At 38.4% G+C, this 15,269-nt stretch overlaps 1 protein-coding gene across 3 annotated transcripts in view; it reads left to right on the top strand.

Moving 5' to 3' along the window:
* The window catches only part of LOC126244320 (annexin B10), a 113,980-nt gene extending 104,977 nt beyond the window's left edge, over positions 1–9,003 (top strand). For 2 of the 3 annotated variants that reach the window (XM_049948230.1, XM_049948228.1), the window contains 4 exons: positions 1,608–1,677; positions 8,071–8,244; positions 8,320–8,501; positions 8,701–9,003. In XM_049948230.1, the coding sequence (XP_049804187.1) occupies positions 1,608–1,677; positions 8,071–8,244; positions 8,320–8,501; positions 8,701–8,757 (483 nt within the window). In that variant the 3' untranslated portion in view covers positions 8,758–9,003. Of the gene's footprint in view, positions 1–1,607; positions 1,678–2,380; positions 2,454–8,070; positions 8,245–8,319; positions 8,502–8,700 lie in introns of all 3 variants that reach the window. The other variant, XM_049948229.1, reaches the window with a different exon arrangement.
* Positions 9,004–15,269: the final 6,266 nt, after the last annotated feature.

The following is a 15,269-nucleotide window of genomic DNA, read 5'->3' as shown; positions in this document are numbered from 1 at the left end:
CATCCATGTCTCATCCATTGTCACAACCGACAAAAAAGTCCCATTCATGCTGTCGTTGCGCGTCAACATTGCTTGGCAACATGCCACACAGGCAGCCATGTGGTCGTCCATCAGCATTCGTGGCACCCACCTGGATGACACTTTTCGCATTTTCAGGTCATCGTGCAGGATTGTGTGCACAGAACCAACAGAAATGCCAACTCTGGAGGTGATCTGTTCAACAGTCATTCAGCAATCCCCCAAAACAATTCTCTCCACTTTCTCGATCTGTCGTCAGACCGGCTTGTGCGAGCCCGAGGTTGTTTCGGTTTGTTGTCACACGATGTTCTGCCTTCATTAAACTGTCGCTCCCACGAATGCACTTTCGACACATCCATAACTCCATCACCACATGTCTCCGTCAACTGTCGATGAATTTCAATTGATTTCACACCACGCAAATTCAGAAAACAAATGATTGCACGCTGTTCAAGTAAGGAAAACGTCGCCATTTTAAATATTTAAAACAGTTCTCATTCTCGCCGCTGGCGGTAAAATTTCATCTGCCGTACGGTGTTGCCATCTCTGGGACGTATTGACAATGAACGCGGCCTCATTTTAAAACATATCCTGCAAAAATATCCAGCCAACTATGACTTTCCGGTTCATTAAAACTTGATAAAATTTTGCCACCTTGGATAAAGTCACAACTGTAAATGTACTTCGGGCGAATACTAAATGCTGCCTCACCAAATCCATTAAAATAAGTCTTTGGACTTTTTGTCAAAAGAATTCATATAGCCCTTACTGAAAGAGTTGCTAAAAAACCCACAGTTTGTGATCTGTTTTTCTTTTCTATAGTCTTGATGCACACAATCCGAAATTTTTGTCATGTATTGTATCTTATTTCAACAAAGATAAAATATCAGTTGTTAGCTGCACAAAACAACCTTTTGTTTGGTTCCCTCTGCCAGTTTCACCCATTTAAATTTTCATCTTTAGAGAAGTAAAATAGGCTCAAATCATTGACAAGCCAACATCAAAATAAGAATCAGATAGTTTCCTTTTCTAAAGAATCAATGGATAGTTAAATTGCAAAAAGTAAGATACATGTGATGAGTAGCTAACTGTCAAAGTGCAAGTCATACTTAGTATATGTGACAAGTCAAATTTAAACTGTTGAAACCAGTAAAGTGAACAAATACTGGGTCTTTATGTTGTGCAGCTGATGACTGACATTTTACCTTCATTGAGGTGAATTGCATTTATGTACAAAATCGTATTGCATCTGTCTACATGAATATTACTGAATCTTGTCCTTTTCCTTCAGAATGGACCAGTTTTAAGAATAAAGTGTTATTGACTTAAAGGTCAGATGAAAGGAAAAATGCATTAATCACCAAATACATACTGCAATTGTATAGTGTTCATTGCCTCTGTTTTCTATGTATGTAGCAAGTCTATTTTCTGTGTAGCTATTAACATAAGTTCTATGCAGTTTACTACTGTTTGCATGATATGCATTGTATATAGCTTCATTTGCTTTAGTCCTGCTTTCAAATAAACTGATTATAACGCATGAAGGCTTTGGGAAAAGGCTTGTGACTCTTAAACTTCTTTCAATGTAGGGAGTGCGTGATGATGAATCTCTTGACCCTGAAAAGGCAAAAGATGAGGCTCAGCAACTCTACGAAGCAGGTAAGAAAAATTTCCTCAGTCTGTATGGGTTTAGCTTCTTGAGTTAATTACCCATTAATTTGTTTTCCAAAACCTATTTGTATTTACGAATGCTTTGACTGAGACTTAGGATGTTTGCAAAAATTGGTATACAACAGCAGTAGAAAGTAATGTGATGTCCAAACACAGCAAAAACTTTCCTGAATCAGTGTAATATGGTTGGATTCAAACTGAATGGGATTTCTGAACATTTATTGCTTGGCTTCAATAACTTGAAAGCATGACATACAAAACTGGACTGTCAGAAATTTTCAGAATGTCTAGGCTGACAGGAGAAAGACTCCTAAAAGCAGAAACTTGAATACTTGCTTGACTCATTCTAACCAAAAGCATTAGTTATTGGTTCAGTGTTCCGAAAGATGAAAGTAAAAATAAAATCTTAAATGAAAATTGGAGCCACACACAATTTTTTTCCATAAAACAGATGGAGAACAATGCATGTATAATTATAATGCAAACTCTATGGGCCACTGTAAAACTCCTAATTAATCTGTAGCAAGTAACATGTAACTGCTTTCTGCACAATGCTGGGCTGGCTGTGTACAGTGTTTGCTTCAGTAACAAATTTGAAAGCTGGGGTGCAGTTGTCAAGCTCTTTAACCGTGCTGACACAACATACATTGAAGAACTGGACACGGTTGTTGTTAACAAAAATTGATTTCAGGATACAAGGGATGAGAGCTATCCACCAAGTAGGGATTTTGCAGTTACCATGGCTAAACAACTCATTGATGCAGGTAGAACCTTCTTTATATTTCTTTAAACTTTTATAAGTTTAAATTATGGTAAATTGAGTATATGTTAAGTATTCATAATTTAAAAGTCTTAGAACTACAGGTTGTCCCTGAAAAATCCACTTACATTGAATTCTAGATACCCAAATTTTTGTCCATAGTGAGTAAAGGTGGAAGGGGCTTCCCTCTTCTGAAACAAGAGGAACTTAGGAATAATGCATTGGTGACAGTTTGAATGATCATAAAAATAATTCTCAATCTTATAACTGGTCAGTCTTACATTGAGGTGACAAGTCGTGAAGTAGTGATATGCACATACATAGATTGCTGTAGTATCACATACACACAGTATAAAAGTGCAGTGCATTGGCAGAGCTGTCATTTGTACCTGATTGATTCATGTGAAAAGGTTTCAGATGTGACTATAGCCATACAGTGGGGGTTCAGACTTCGAACGCAGAATGGTACTTAGAGCTAGATGCATGGGACATTCTATTTCTGAAGTTGTTGGGAATACCATTTCAGGCATTACCTTAGCCAATGGCAGTCATTTAACTACAGAGCGGTGATGTTTGCGTAGAGTTGTCAGTGCTAACAGACAAGCAACACTGTGTAAAATAGAGGCAGAAATCGGTGGGGACACACAACAAACGTATCCTTTAGGAAAGTGCAATGGACTGTGGCAAAAGACAGACTGAAATGTCTATGCTAAAAGCACAAAATCACCTGCAGCACCTCTCCTGGGCTCATGACCATACCAGTTTGGGCTACTGGAAAACTGGCTTTGTCAGATGAGTCCACATTGCAGCTGGTAAGAGCTGATGCTAGGGTTAGTGTGCCATGGACTCCACGAAGCCATTGACCAAAGTTGTCTAAAAGGCAGTGTGCCAGCTGGTGGTGGCTCCGTAATGTAGACTGTGTTTACATAGAATGGACTGGGTCCTCTGCTCAAATTGAACCTCTTGGAGACCACTTGCAGCCATTCATGGACTTAATGTTCCCAAACAATGATGATATTTTTATCTCTGACACTGTGCCATGTCACCGGGCTACTGTGTTTGAAATTATTTTGAAGAACATTCTGAACGATTTGAGTGATTGATTTGGCCACCCAGACTGCCTGACATGAATCCCATCAAACATTTGTGACTTAATCGAGAGGTCATTTCATGTACAAAATCTCGGCAATATTTTTGCAATTTGAGATGGCTATAGAGGCAGCATGGCTCAATGTTTCTGCAGGAGACTTAACACTTGTTCAGTCCATACCTTGTTGGGTTGCAGCACTGTGCTAAGCAAAAGGAGGTCCAATGCAATATTAGTTAGTGCCCCATGACTTTTGTCACTTTAGGTTATGTTTATGGTGGCTTTCAAACAAGAAACTAAGGTTATTTGTTCTCACTTATTTCAGTATTTATTTTAATTGGTGTACTAATAGTGATTTTGGCTTAGCTTTACTAGTCTCTCCCATGCAGTTCTTTATCTTGTGAAGAGGGACCTATCTTTCTGCAGTTCACATGGCAGTGGTGATGCTGTGTTTGTGAATAGCAGTATCATCTGTGTGTGTGTGTGTGTGTGTGTGTGTGTGTGTGTGTGTGTGTGTGTGTGTGTGTGTGTGTGTGTGTAAGGGGGAGGCAGGTGAGAGACAACATACTTTGCTGTCATCATTCAGGTGATACATGGAGAATGAATGTCTTCGTAGCATCACGCCTCCTTCATACTCTTGTCACTCCCCACCTCTTTCCTCACTATCTGGCAACAAACCTTATGAGTTAGTGATCAGGGGACATTATGGCTGAATACTGGGTGCACACTCCACTCCTCATTGCTTTCTGGTATTTCCATCTAGTGAAAAAATATTTCTCAACTAATATTGTGACTTTTCAGTTGGCTGAGCAGATTCTCTCACTGAGAGTGAAGCCATTATGTTGATCAAACAGTTGGTCACTCATATTTCAAGAGAGCAGTGATAAATCATCATAAATCGACAAGCTGGTATCAACAACATAGCGATACCAGCTCTAGGAAAGAGACCCAATTTTGACCTGCATCTACTGCTATAAATGTTGCAGATTTCATTAGCGGTGTAGAACAAGTAATTTCCACCCTCCCCAGTGCTGGTGCAGGGGAGAAATTTACTGTGCACTCGCCAAAACTGTTTCACCAAATACAAAGGTTCTGAAAACGGAAAGAGCAGAAATAGTGCTTCCACTATATCCACTGTCAAAGTAAAATTGCAAAATGTAAAACTTACATGAAGATTATAGTTCTTCTATACCAGTTGATGCCAAGAAAAATCACCAAATCCTTTCACTACTTGTTGCTGCACTGCCAAAGGGAACTCTGACTTAATGTAAGCAACATTTTTTACACCCTCATACCAGCTGGCTACACAGCTAACAGCTGCATAAACCCCTATGTCAGTAAATAACTCTTCAAGAACCTGTCAGATGTTCCCTCTTGGCTGACTTTCTCAGTCAACTCAACCTTGTCTGTCTTAACAGTGGAACATCCACGCTCCTTTCAGACTCCATGCACATTGATTCCCATTTGGACCTCTCATTCTGAACTGCCCAACTCACCTGTCCTCTCAACTGTTCTGTTTTCTCTGACCCGACTCAGGTGACCATTTCCTGTGCACTGTCCACTTGCTGACTCGTACCCAGTTGACAGCTTTCTAAGGCTGACTGGAAGCTTTACTCCTCCCTGGTGACCTTCCATAAACATTATTTCCCCATTTGTTATGATAGAGTGCCTTATGAATGTAATCCTTACTGCTGCAGGATGTTCCATATCTCACATTTTTTCCCTTCACTGTGCTGTGTCCTGGCCCTGTGGTGGACTGAGGTGTGCCAGGACATGATGCACACACAGACGTGCTCTGTGCATTTTTGTCGTCTTGTGATGGTGAACTGTATTTGTTACAAATATTTGCACGTGCATTGTCATATTCTTTGGGATAGCAAAAATCTAGCTGGATTTTCTTTACTAGTTCTTTCAACAGTTTCACTTCCTCTTGTCATGTGAGGAAATGTCCATCAGCTATCTGGTACAAAGGTTCATTTCCAGATTTCCAACCTGGTCATAGCAGATGTTGTCTTTGTGGACCCTATTGCTATCTCCATTGCCTTGGGCAGCTATTTTGTGGAGATTTTGAGCTCCACTCACTGTCATTCATTCTGCCTTCTTCCCTCAGGAACGAGTGGAGGCAGCTCAGGTGATATCCTCTTCAGAAATGTGGCTGCTTCAGTGTGTCTTTATTATGAAGGAGCTTGACGACCCTCTCACTTCGTCCCCCCTCTTTTGCCCCAGGGCCAGATGATGATCGCATATTTCTCTTGCGGACAAGCACTTTCTCCTTCGTACATACAATTGAATTTGGGTTAATTACATGTTTCCCAGATGCTGGCATAAATCCATTGTCATACCCATCCCCAAGCCTGGTAAGGGCAAACATCTTCCTTCCAGCTACCACCCCATTTCTCTCACCAGCTGAAAGCTGTGTTTGCAAAGTGATGGAATGTACGATACATGGCTAGCTGGTATGGTGACAAGTCTCCCAGTCTACTAACCACTGCACAACTTTGATTTCATGCATACTATTCTGCAGTTGACCATCTCATCACTTTGTCAACCCTTGTCATAAACACTTTTCTGTGGAAATACCAGACACTGGCCATGTTTTTGATCTGAAGACGCCTAAAACATGTGCTGGAGGATTGGTATCCCCTCTTCTCTATACACATGGGGCTTCTGAGACTGCCTGCCCCATCAGTTCCCTCAGGAATTTTTAGACAGTTTTCAGGGTATGTGTCGGTTCAGCCTTGTAGGACACCTTTATACAGGAGAACAGGGGGCCTCAAGACTGCTTCCCGAGTGTTGTCCTCTTTGCTATAGCCATCAACAGTAGTTTTTGCTTTTCCACTGGTAAAACTATTTGTGTGAATAACATAATTGTCAAAGTTGATCATGTGACTGTGCAAAAGAATCAATGCTATTTTTGCCAGTTCAGAAAACAAACATGGAAAAAGTATCTTTAGACACACCGTGGAAGAAATTAATTTCTGCTGCCACAAGAAGTACATTCTTATCACCAAGTGAAGTAGCACAGTGAACTCACATTAGAGAGCACAAATAATTTCCCTATAAATCGCTCCAGGCAAATGATGGATGTTCCTTTGAAAGGGCACAGCTGATTTCCTTCCCCATCCTTGAAACAGAGCTTCTGCTCCATTCTAGTGACCTCATTGTCAACAGAGCATTTAATGCTAATCTTCCTTCCTTCCTTCCTTCCCATTGGTTGTTCATTTTGTGTTCAACACGTTTATCTAATTTATTAACAATTTCATTGTTTATCTTTATACTCACAGTAAGTATATTAGACAAGTTTCCCGGTATCTATCAATCAATCAATCAATCATGCTGGGAAGACTTCAGAAATCATATCATTTCAAATTTGGTCATTATTTGATCTGTCTTGTTGATAGTTGCACATTATAAGATTATATAATTTCAAGTGAGTTTGTCTGTTTGCTAGATGGTGTCAGAAAAAGCATAATGCAACATGTCAACAAGTGTGTAAACATGGGAATTTCTCAGAACTTTGTCACGCAGCTAATGTGCCACATATATACCGCTCATTAACTGGGCGTGAAGTTGTATAGAGAGTTGAATATCTATCTTACTTTCCTCTCTCGCAGACTGTCGTGAAACCTAATCATCAATGTTCATAAAGTTTGACCAATACAGATATGGCACATAGAACATAGAGTGCCCCACATTCATCTGACAGTGGCATGGCATGCCATATGTGACATTGTCATGTCAGTCCAGTAAGCAGTGCCACATTAAATTGTGTGTGTTCCTTCTGAAGTTGCAAGCTAGATGCATGCTTAGTGCTGCAACATGCCATGTTGGTGGACATTATGCCGAAAGGAGTCGTGATGCAGCAAACATGTTCATCCTACAGGTATCACCTGATGATGATTGTGTTTTGCAAATAACTGCACTCTGGTGGTCTCCTGAAAGCAATACAAACAGTAATCTACTACAGTTACAAAATTTTGTAATCATGTATCAGTTGAATTAGCGTAGCAAAATACCAACGTCTGTAAGTACTACTTCCTCTACCTATTACGTAGTTAGTGTGTGCCATTACCTTTACAATTTCTCATTGTCATGTAGTCAGACAGCAGATGCCCAACAAAATGCATTTCCTATAGGTGGTCTTTTGTGAGTTTGTGTTGTAGACAATTCTATTGAAACATGAAGTAAACGACTACTAAAAAGTAACGAAGCTGCTGTTGGAGGAGAAAAATGGTGTGCAACATCAGTATCACACGGGCAGTAATGAAATTAATGTATTAAAACTTTCAAAAAAAACACACACACACACACACACACACACACACACACTCACACTCAAACAATATTTTGACTGAGCATAAAGGTGCCATACGTGTAATAAGTGCAATGGTGATGTATGTCAAATTGAACTGTTCTTCTAATGGATTCTTCCACTACTCGCCAACATCAGTAAAATAAGTTCCTAGGAAAACAAAACATGATCAAAGTGGTAAAAGTAATGGCAACTGTTAAAATAATTTTTCCCTTGATGTAGGAGAGCTAAAGCTTGGGACAGATGAAGAGGTCTTCAATCGGATTATGGCCCATGAGAGCTTTGCCCAACTACGGCTAATATTTGAAGAGTACAAAAACATTTCCGGCCGCACAATTGAACAGGCTCTGGAGTCTGAGGTTTCAGGAGAATTGCTACTTGCTATGATGGCTTTAGGTAATTTATGATATATTTTCTCAAATGTGTAACTTGACTATATTTTGTAACTAATTTTGGATCCTGACTTTCTAGTGGAATGCGTGCAAAGTCCTGCTGCATATTTTGCAAAACGCTTGCACAATGCTCTTGCTGGTGCAGGCACGGACGATAAAACATTGATCAGAATTATTGTCTCTCGTAGTGAAATTGATCTGGGAACCATAAAGAAAGAATATGAAAGAATTTATGATAAAACACTGGAAAGTGCAGTGAAGGTATGATTTCTGTATTGTTTAAACATTTGTCTCAAACTATTGGAGGCAGCCAACAACTTGGTTACAAACTAGTTCTATGAAAAATATTTTGTGTAAGGGATTTCCAGATTTCATTGTATTTGTAATTTACAGAATTGAGTGATTTTTCTCTTAATTTTTGAATTGCTGCTGACTTGGATGTTAATCTTCTTTATTACAGAGTGACACTTCTGGTGATTACAAGAGGGCTCTTGTGGCTTTGATTGGGGGACCATGAAGATAATATAGTGGAAGCAACATGTTTTGTAAAAAATTTTGAACTTTTCATGATGTGTTTTTCATTATTAGTTGTAGTTGCCAAGAGTGAGGCTGTCTTGCACTGTGTGCAGTTTACTATGCTTTTTTTCTGGTAAATCTCTGAATGTGTACCAAAGAAATGTATCAGATGAACTGTTAAATGAAAAATGTTTTAAAAGTTCTTGTTTCCAGTCAAAGGCAAAATAAATTTTTCATTTTGCTTAAATATGCTTTTATTATAATGAATACCCAGTTTCAGATCTTTATCATGACGAAATACATTACAACGGAAAAGTTTGAAAATTCCTTCACTTTTGCATGTACATTTTGTAAAAAAGTGTAATTTTATTATTTTGTAATATGTATTATTTATCATAAATGTGAATTTGAATCTCTTGGTAAACAAACAGGAAATTCCTCCTAATCAGTTTCTTTGTAACACTTTTGAAAATGACTGTGTTCAACATTGTAGACTCCAAATATTTCCCAAGATTTTTCAGATGTGATGTATCATCCGATGCCAGTGACCTTTCTGACTGTGATACTGGAACACAGGTTAATGAGAATAACTTATGGATTTTTATTTTCTCTGTTTGTGACTTAGAATATGCAGTGTTCTGTGACTGTGGTAAAGTGATAGAATCTTTACTATGGTAGTAAATCATCGGAGACTTCATGAAGTGGGATGTCGAACACAACCTGCTTACATAGGTTCATTTTGTGAAGAGTGCAACTAAAAATATGACAATATTTTCAGATAATTTGGGTCACCTTGTAGATGGAAAAGTGTTGGGGTGATTGTCTCTTGGACAAATCAGTATATTGACATTGTAAAAACCCATTTCATTTGTGCAAGAGGTGCAAGGCTGACTTAGCTAATTGAATTAAAGCCCTTTGTCAAATTACGGCATTTGGTGGACTGTATAAAGCAAAGCAAAATTGTCTCTGAAATAAGGGATTTGAAATGCTTTGAAATTGAAGTACATAAATGACCATGAGACTTCAGTTTTTTATTTTTTTATGTTCTAATGTTGGCTGCCATAAAAGACTCATGTGAAAGAAAACCAATTGCCTTACAGCAATTGGAAGTTTTACTGAACATTTCGTAACCAACTGTAAAACATGCTAATCATTTGGAGATAATGTTAACATTAACTGGTGCAAATTTGCATAAAATTTTTCTGCATCTCCAAAGTATGGGATAAAATACTTGTTTTAATTGACTGGAAACTTTCATGCCAGAAACTTCTAATTTATTCAAGTAGAGCCTGAAGGGCCTTACAAAGCAAGCAATAAAAAGACTAATGTTGAAGGAATGATATTACCAGTTAGACAGCATAATGGTACAGCTAATAATTGGTTTAATGAAGCCTCTCCTCTCAAAACTGACTAAAATTCGTAAGTTGAACATGATGGTAATAAATAACTTATCATGTAGTTTGTATCTGGAATATGAGAAGTCTAGATTCTTACAGCTCCAGAAAAAGAATTAGTTTTTGACGACATGTAGGAGAGAATTCCAGACTGAGGTTCTCGTTGTTATGTCATTTACACTAAAGTGAAATTCTAAGACTCAATTAGGGTAAGACGGAGACACACATGAAACCAAATGAAGTACTGCTACACACAGAAGTGAGGTAGGCAATGTTGCAAGGAAAGGAATTAATGAAACTTCCTGGCAGATTAAAACTGTGTGCTGGACCGAGACTCGAACTCGGGACCTTTGCCTCTTGCGGACAAGTGCCCTACCAGCTCAGCTACCCAAGCACAACTCACACCCAGTCCTCACAGCATTACTTCTGTAAGTACCTCATCACCTACCTTCCAAACTTTACAGAAGCTCTCCTGCAAACCTAGCAGAACTAGCACTCCTGAAATAAAGGATATTTCGGAGACATGGCTTGGCCACAGCCTGAGTGATGTTTCCAGAATTATATTTTCACTCTGCAGTGAAACTTCCTGGCAGCCCAGGCTGTGGCGAAGCCATGTCTCTGCAATATCCTTTATTTCAAGAGTGCTAGTTCTGCTGGGTTTGCAGGACAGCTTCTGTAAAGTTTGGAAGGTAGGAGATGAGGTACTGGCAGAAGTAATGCTGTGAGGACGGGGTGTGAGTCGTGCTTGGTTAGCTCAGCTGGTAGAGCACTTGCCCACGGAAGGCAAAGGACCCGAGTTAAGAGTCTCGTTCTGGCACACAGTTTTAATCTGCCAGGAAGTTTCATATCAACACACACTCCGCTGCAGAGTGTAAATATCATTCTGGAAAGGAATTAATCATGCAATACAAAAGTGATTCATGTGGTGCCCATGTTCCCAACGTACTTAGACAGGCAAGAGACTTCAGTGCTAAAACATCTGGTTCAGAGAATATGTAGGGCAAAAATTACTGAATAATTAAGAGCTCATTTGACAACTGCTGTTATCAATTACTGTTAGCTATACTCTTCATTATGCATTTTGTAAAGTAAGGGGAGTGATGGAGTTTGTTAGCATAACATTTTTCCCCAACAATGACATTTCATTTAAAATTTGATGTTGTTTATTCAGAAACATTGAATGCATGTCAAGGGCTTGGTGGGAACTGCTCCTATGTGTTAGGCAATGAAAAAAGGTAAGTTAGTTTAAAGAACAAAGTAAATGTCAGATAGGAAAAGATGAAGATTGAAATCAGCTGTCTCCTTTAAGAAACCATACCAATATTTCACTTCACTGCATTAGGAGAAACACAGAAAATATAAAATTTGCATCACCAAAATAAAATTAAAATTCACTTTGTCTTGAATGCAAATGCTTTAATCACTTTCCCAACTCATTCAGTACAAAATGCATCATAGGATACTGATAGTCATAGTCCATGAATCAGTTTCAGTGGAGAAGATGAAAATATAACAAAAATTACACAATTTTTCAAAACATACTGAAAGTTCTGTGCAGACAGCATGGTGTAATATTTTACTGCCCTACCATGCACAGTGAGTTGGCAAACATTTCTGCTAAAGAGCCAATACTGGCATTGTGGGCAGCACCTTGGGCCACAATTGCACCAGTCTTATAAAACACGCAACTTGTTATGTCAACCTGGTTCCAATGCATCTTCTCACTTGTTATATGGGGTTGTCCACTCAGAGGTTTCATCACATACATCAATGTTAGTGCCACCATTTCCTTAACTAGAAGCACAATCAATCCATAACACATTACTGATGTCGATACAATCGCCATTGTACACAATCACCATTGTACACAACTATCATTGTTCTGTCAATTAGAGGCTACAGTTTTCTGTAGTTAGAAACTGTTACAGCAAGCTGTTTCTCACACACTGGCATACTTGGTACACACTAAAATTTGGAGCCATTTAGTGGAAGGAGGTTGCATTTTGCGTCAGTGCAGTGGGAGAGTTGACCAAGTAATATTGTTGCAGAAGAGGCTGAGTTGTGTGGTCACTGTGGTGTGGTGGTTGTGGTGCTGGACTGTTGCTTGGAGGATTGTGAGTTCGAAACTCACATTGACTGTAAAATTTTAATTTCTATATTCGATTACAGTACATTCTAGAAGTATCTACAAATGCCAAGAATACTGTAGTGGAATATTCTGTAACTGTATATACACTGTGTGTTCTGGCTGGAGGCAGTTGGCTCTACACTCGTGTATGTGTGAGTGCTGAATAAACCTTTGTTATGTGAAGTTAGTGTTGGTCATTCATCGAATTACACCTTCCTGTATGTAATGATATGCATGTAAAACCTCAACTGATACTGAAAACAGAATAATGATTCAGAGGCATTTCTTTCCTGCATTACCCTCGTGATAACTGATGCAGTGTTAAGCCAGTTCCTGAACTTTTTAATTGCAGCATAATAATAAAAACTTGGTTCAGACAAATATGTAATGGTGACTGGAGGTAAAACAACTACTACTTGTTTGATAAACTTAAATTTTTCTTATAAATCAACCCAGAAACTACATAATGGTTGATCTTCATGCTTTTGCTTTGAATCAGTCCTCCTTTAATTCACTTTGTTCATCAGTCTCTTGCTTTGAAGTCTGCTGGTTTAGCAGCAAATCGATATTGACACCAGGAATTGTCCTCACTAATGTTAGAAAAATATTGCAGAAGAGTTTTCACAAAGTCATGGAAGTGCTATGTAAATAGCTTAGATACTTCATCTATTTCAAAATTTTCAGCGAAACTTTCATATAAAGTGTGAAAGCAATTGATTCGTTGGACTGAAGGAATCCAAAATACCTATTTTCAGTCAAAAGATGCAATTTCATATAGTAAGACTCTTCCCTTGCAGTGACAAGTGAACTTGCTGCACTTTGTAAAAATACCTTCCAGTTATGCCAAGTTTTATCAGCCATAAGGCTTTCTTAAAAACTCGATTAAATGTTGAACACAAGTTTTGTGTATTAAAGCACCACAGTAACTCATTATGAAATTCATGAAGCCCCAACAGCACTTTCCATCCAGATAGCCATCTCACTTCTGTATGTAGTAAAAGTGCAATGTGTTTGCTACCCATTTCATCCCAGTTTTAAACAATCTGGATTGCAGTCATTGATAGTAATGGCTACTAATTTTTTTCTCCAACAGAATAAGGTTGACCATTAAGTAAAATACAGGTAAAATGCTTTGTCTTCATTTTCAATTTTTGCAAAAGTAATTATTTGAGGAGATTTTTCAGTTGAATCTTACTGTCCCTTAAAAAAATTAATATATTTTCCTTTGTGATCAAGAATGTTGAAAATGTCACTATTAAGACAGTTTTGAAGCTAGACCTACAAAAATTGCTGTCTGTTTTCTCTCTCAGAAGTAAAAAATAATTTTCAGCATTTTTGCAAATTCAACCATTAAGGGAGTAAAGCAATGGGTGAAATTTTTTTGAAGATAAATCATTATTAAAGAACTACTGAAGCATTTTTAAAGCTAAATCTGTGAAAAATGGTATTTGACTTCTGGGTTAGAAATAATAAAATATCTGAAACTTGCTGACAGATGAAAACTGTGTGCCAGACCAAAACTTGAACTCGGGAGCTTTGCCTTTCACGGGCAAGTGCTCTACCAACTGAGCTACACAGTTGCAAGTTTTGCAGAAGAGCTTCTGTGAAGTACTGACTGTGTGTAATAACACAGAACAAATTTGCATTAGTATAGTATACTACTTAATGACATACAGAATGAGAAATTAACAAGTACATGGTAACTACATTTCATATGACAGAACATTATTTAGCGAGTCCAGTTTGCTGTTTCACTGCCCAAGAACTCATTTAAACTTTACAATGGTTCTAGCATAGGTTGCATTGCAGAGACGTTCTTGTTGAAATGTGATGCTTGCTTATCTGCAATAATGATTATGAAATGAGTTGTGCCAGCTGTTGTCACTCACTGGATGACATCTTGAAGATCTGTTTCACACATCGGCACCCATACCCAAGGGCAAGGGGGGGGGGGCAGTGCCCCCCCTCCCCGACCCCCTCTACCCCGTAGTTTTCAGTGAAAGGAAATAAAGATACTGTAGTCAGGTTTTTTCGTGTAAGAAATTCATTTAAAAGCTGGTATTACCTACAGGTGGCTAAATGCAAAATATTTTTATGTAGCATTATTTATATACTTCATTTTTTGAGTTAGTGTTCTAAAGTGCAGTGTCCAGTGAGAAAGTGCGCACAGATGCAGCACTCTTGATGAGGCATTCCTTTTCCCCTGCTATTTCCAAGGCCCTGCAGCAACACGGTGCATGCATTCATTGTTTGGCAAAACAGCCTTTCCATTATAGGGCTGTAGTTCCCAACGTCTGATCTGGACTCGGTTTAGTGTATTCAGTCAGTGCAAATAACTTTTAAATTATTGTAAATAAATCAGTGAAAAGTGTAAGTATTAAAGCATTATGGTTATTCTGTAGTGGTGCTTAGTTTTACTGTTTTGTTGGATTGGCTCTAAGTATTTAGTTTTTCAGGTGAGTGCACCATTATAAATAACACATGTTATTGTTCCTGATACACTAAATTCTTAAGGCAGTTTATGTCCTGAAGTTAGAGATCATCTGAAAGGGATTACTATTACTTTAGTCTGAAGTTAAGTTCCGTTGTACTTATTTCAGAGATTAATATGAGGAAGTTCTTTCAACAGAAAGTTGTTCCTGCTAAACAGAAAGGGAATCTGCATGACTCATTAAAAGTTGCAGGTCCAGTACCTTTGGAATTGCATCCCACAACTACTTCTAGTTTATCAACAACACAAGTTAGCTTCACGTTATCTGTCAAAGAATCTCTGCCATTACCAGTCATTAGAAGTGTCATTGTCACAATGTTCTTGCAGCATTAGTATTAAATCTTTTGGTGTTGCTACTCTTGACATTACTGAGTGGGATGACCTCAACTCATTAACTTAAGTTTTTGTCAACAAGCCAACGGAGCTACATTCAGTAGCAGTTAACCAGTTTTGATTTAGGCAAATCCATAAACCATTCACTGCCAGACAGTCAAGTATCG

Source organism: Schistocerca nitens, chromosome 1 (genome assembly GCF_023898315.1).
Source record: "Schistocerca nitens isolate TAMUIC-IGC-003100 chromosome 1, iqSchNite1.1, whole genome shotgun sequence".
Classification (NCBI taxonomy): domain Eukaryota; kingdom Metazoa; phylum Arthropoda; class Insecta; order Orthoptera; family Acrididae; genus Schistocerca; species Schistocerca nitens.
The sequence above is the reverse complement of the archived record's forward strand: the minus strand, read 5'-3'. Positions and strand labels throughout refer to the sequence as shown.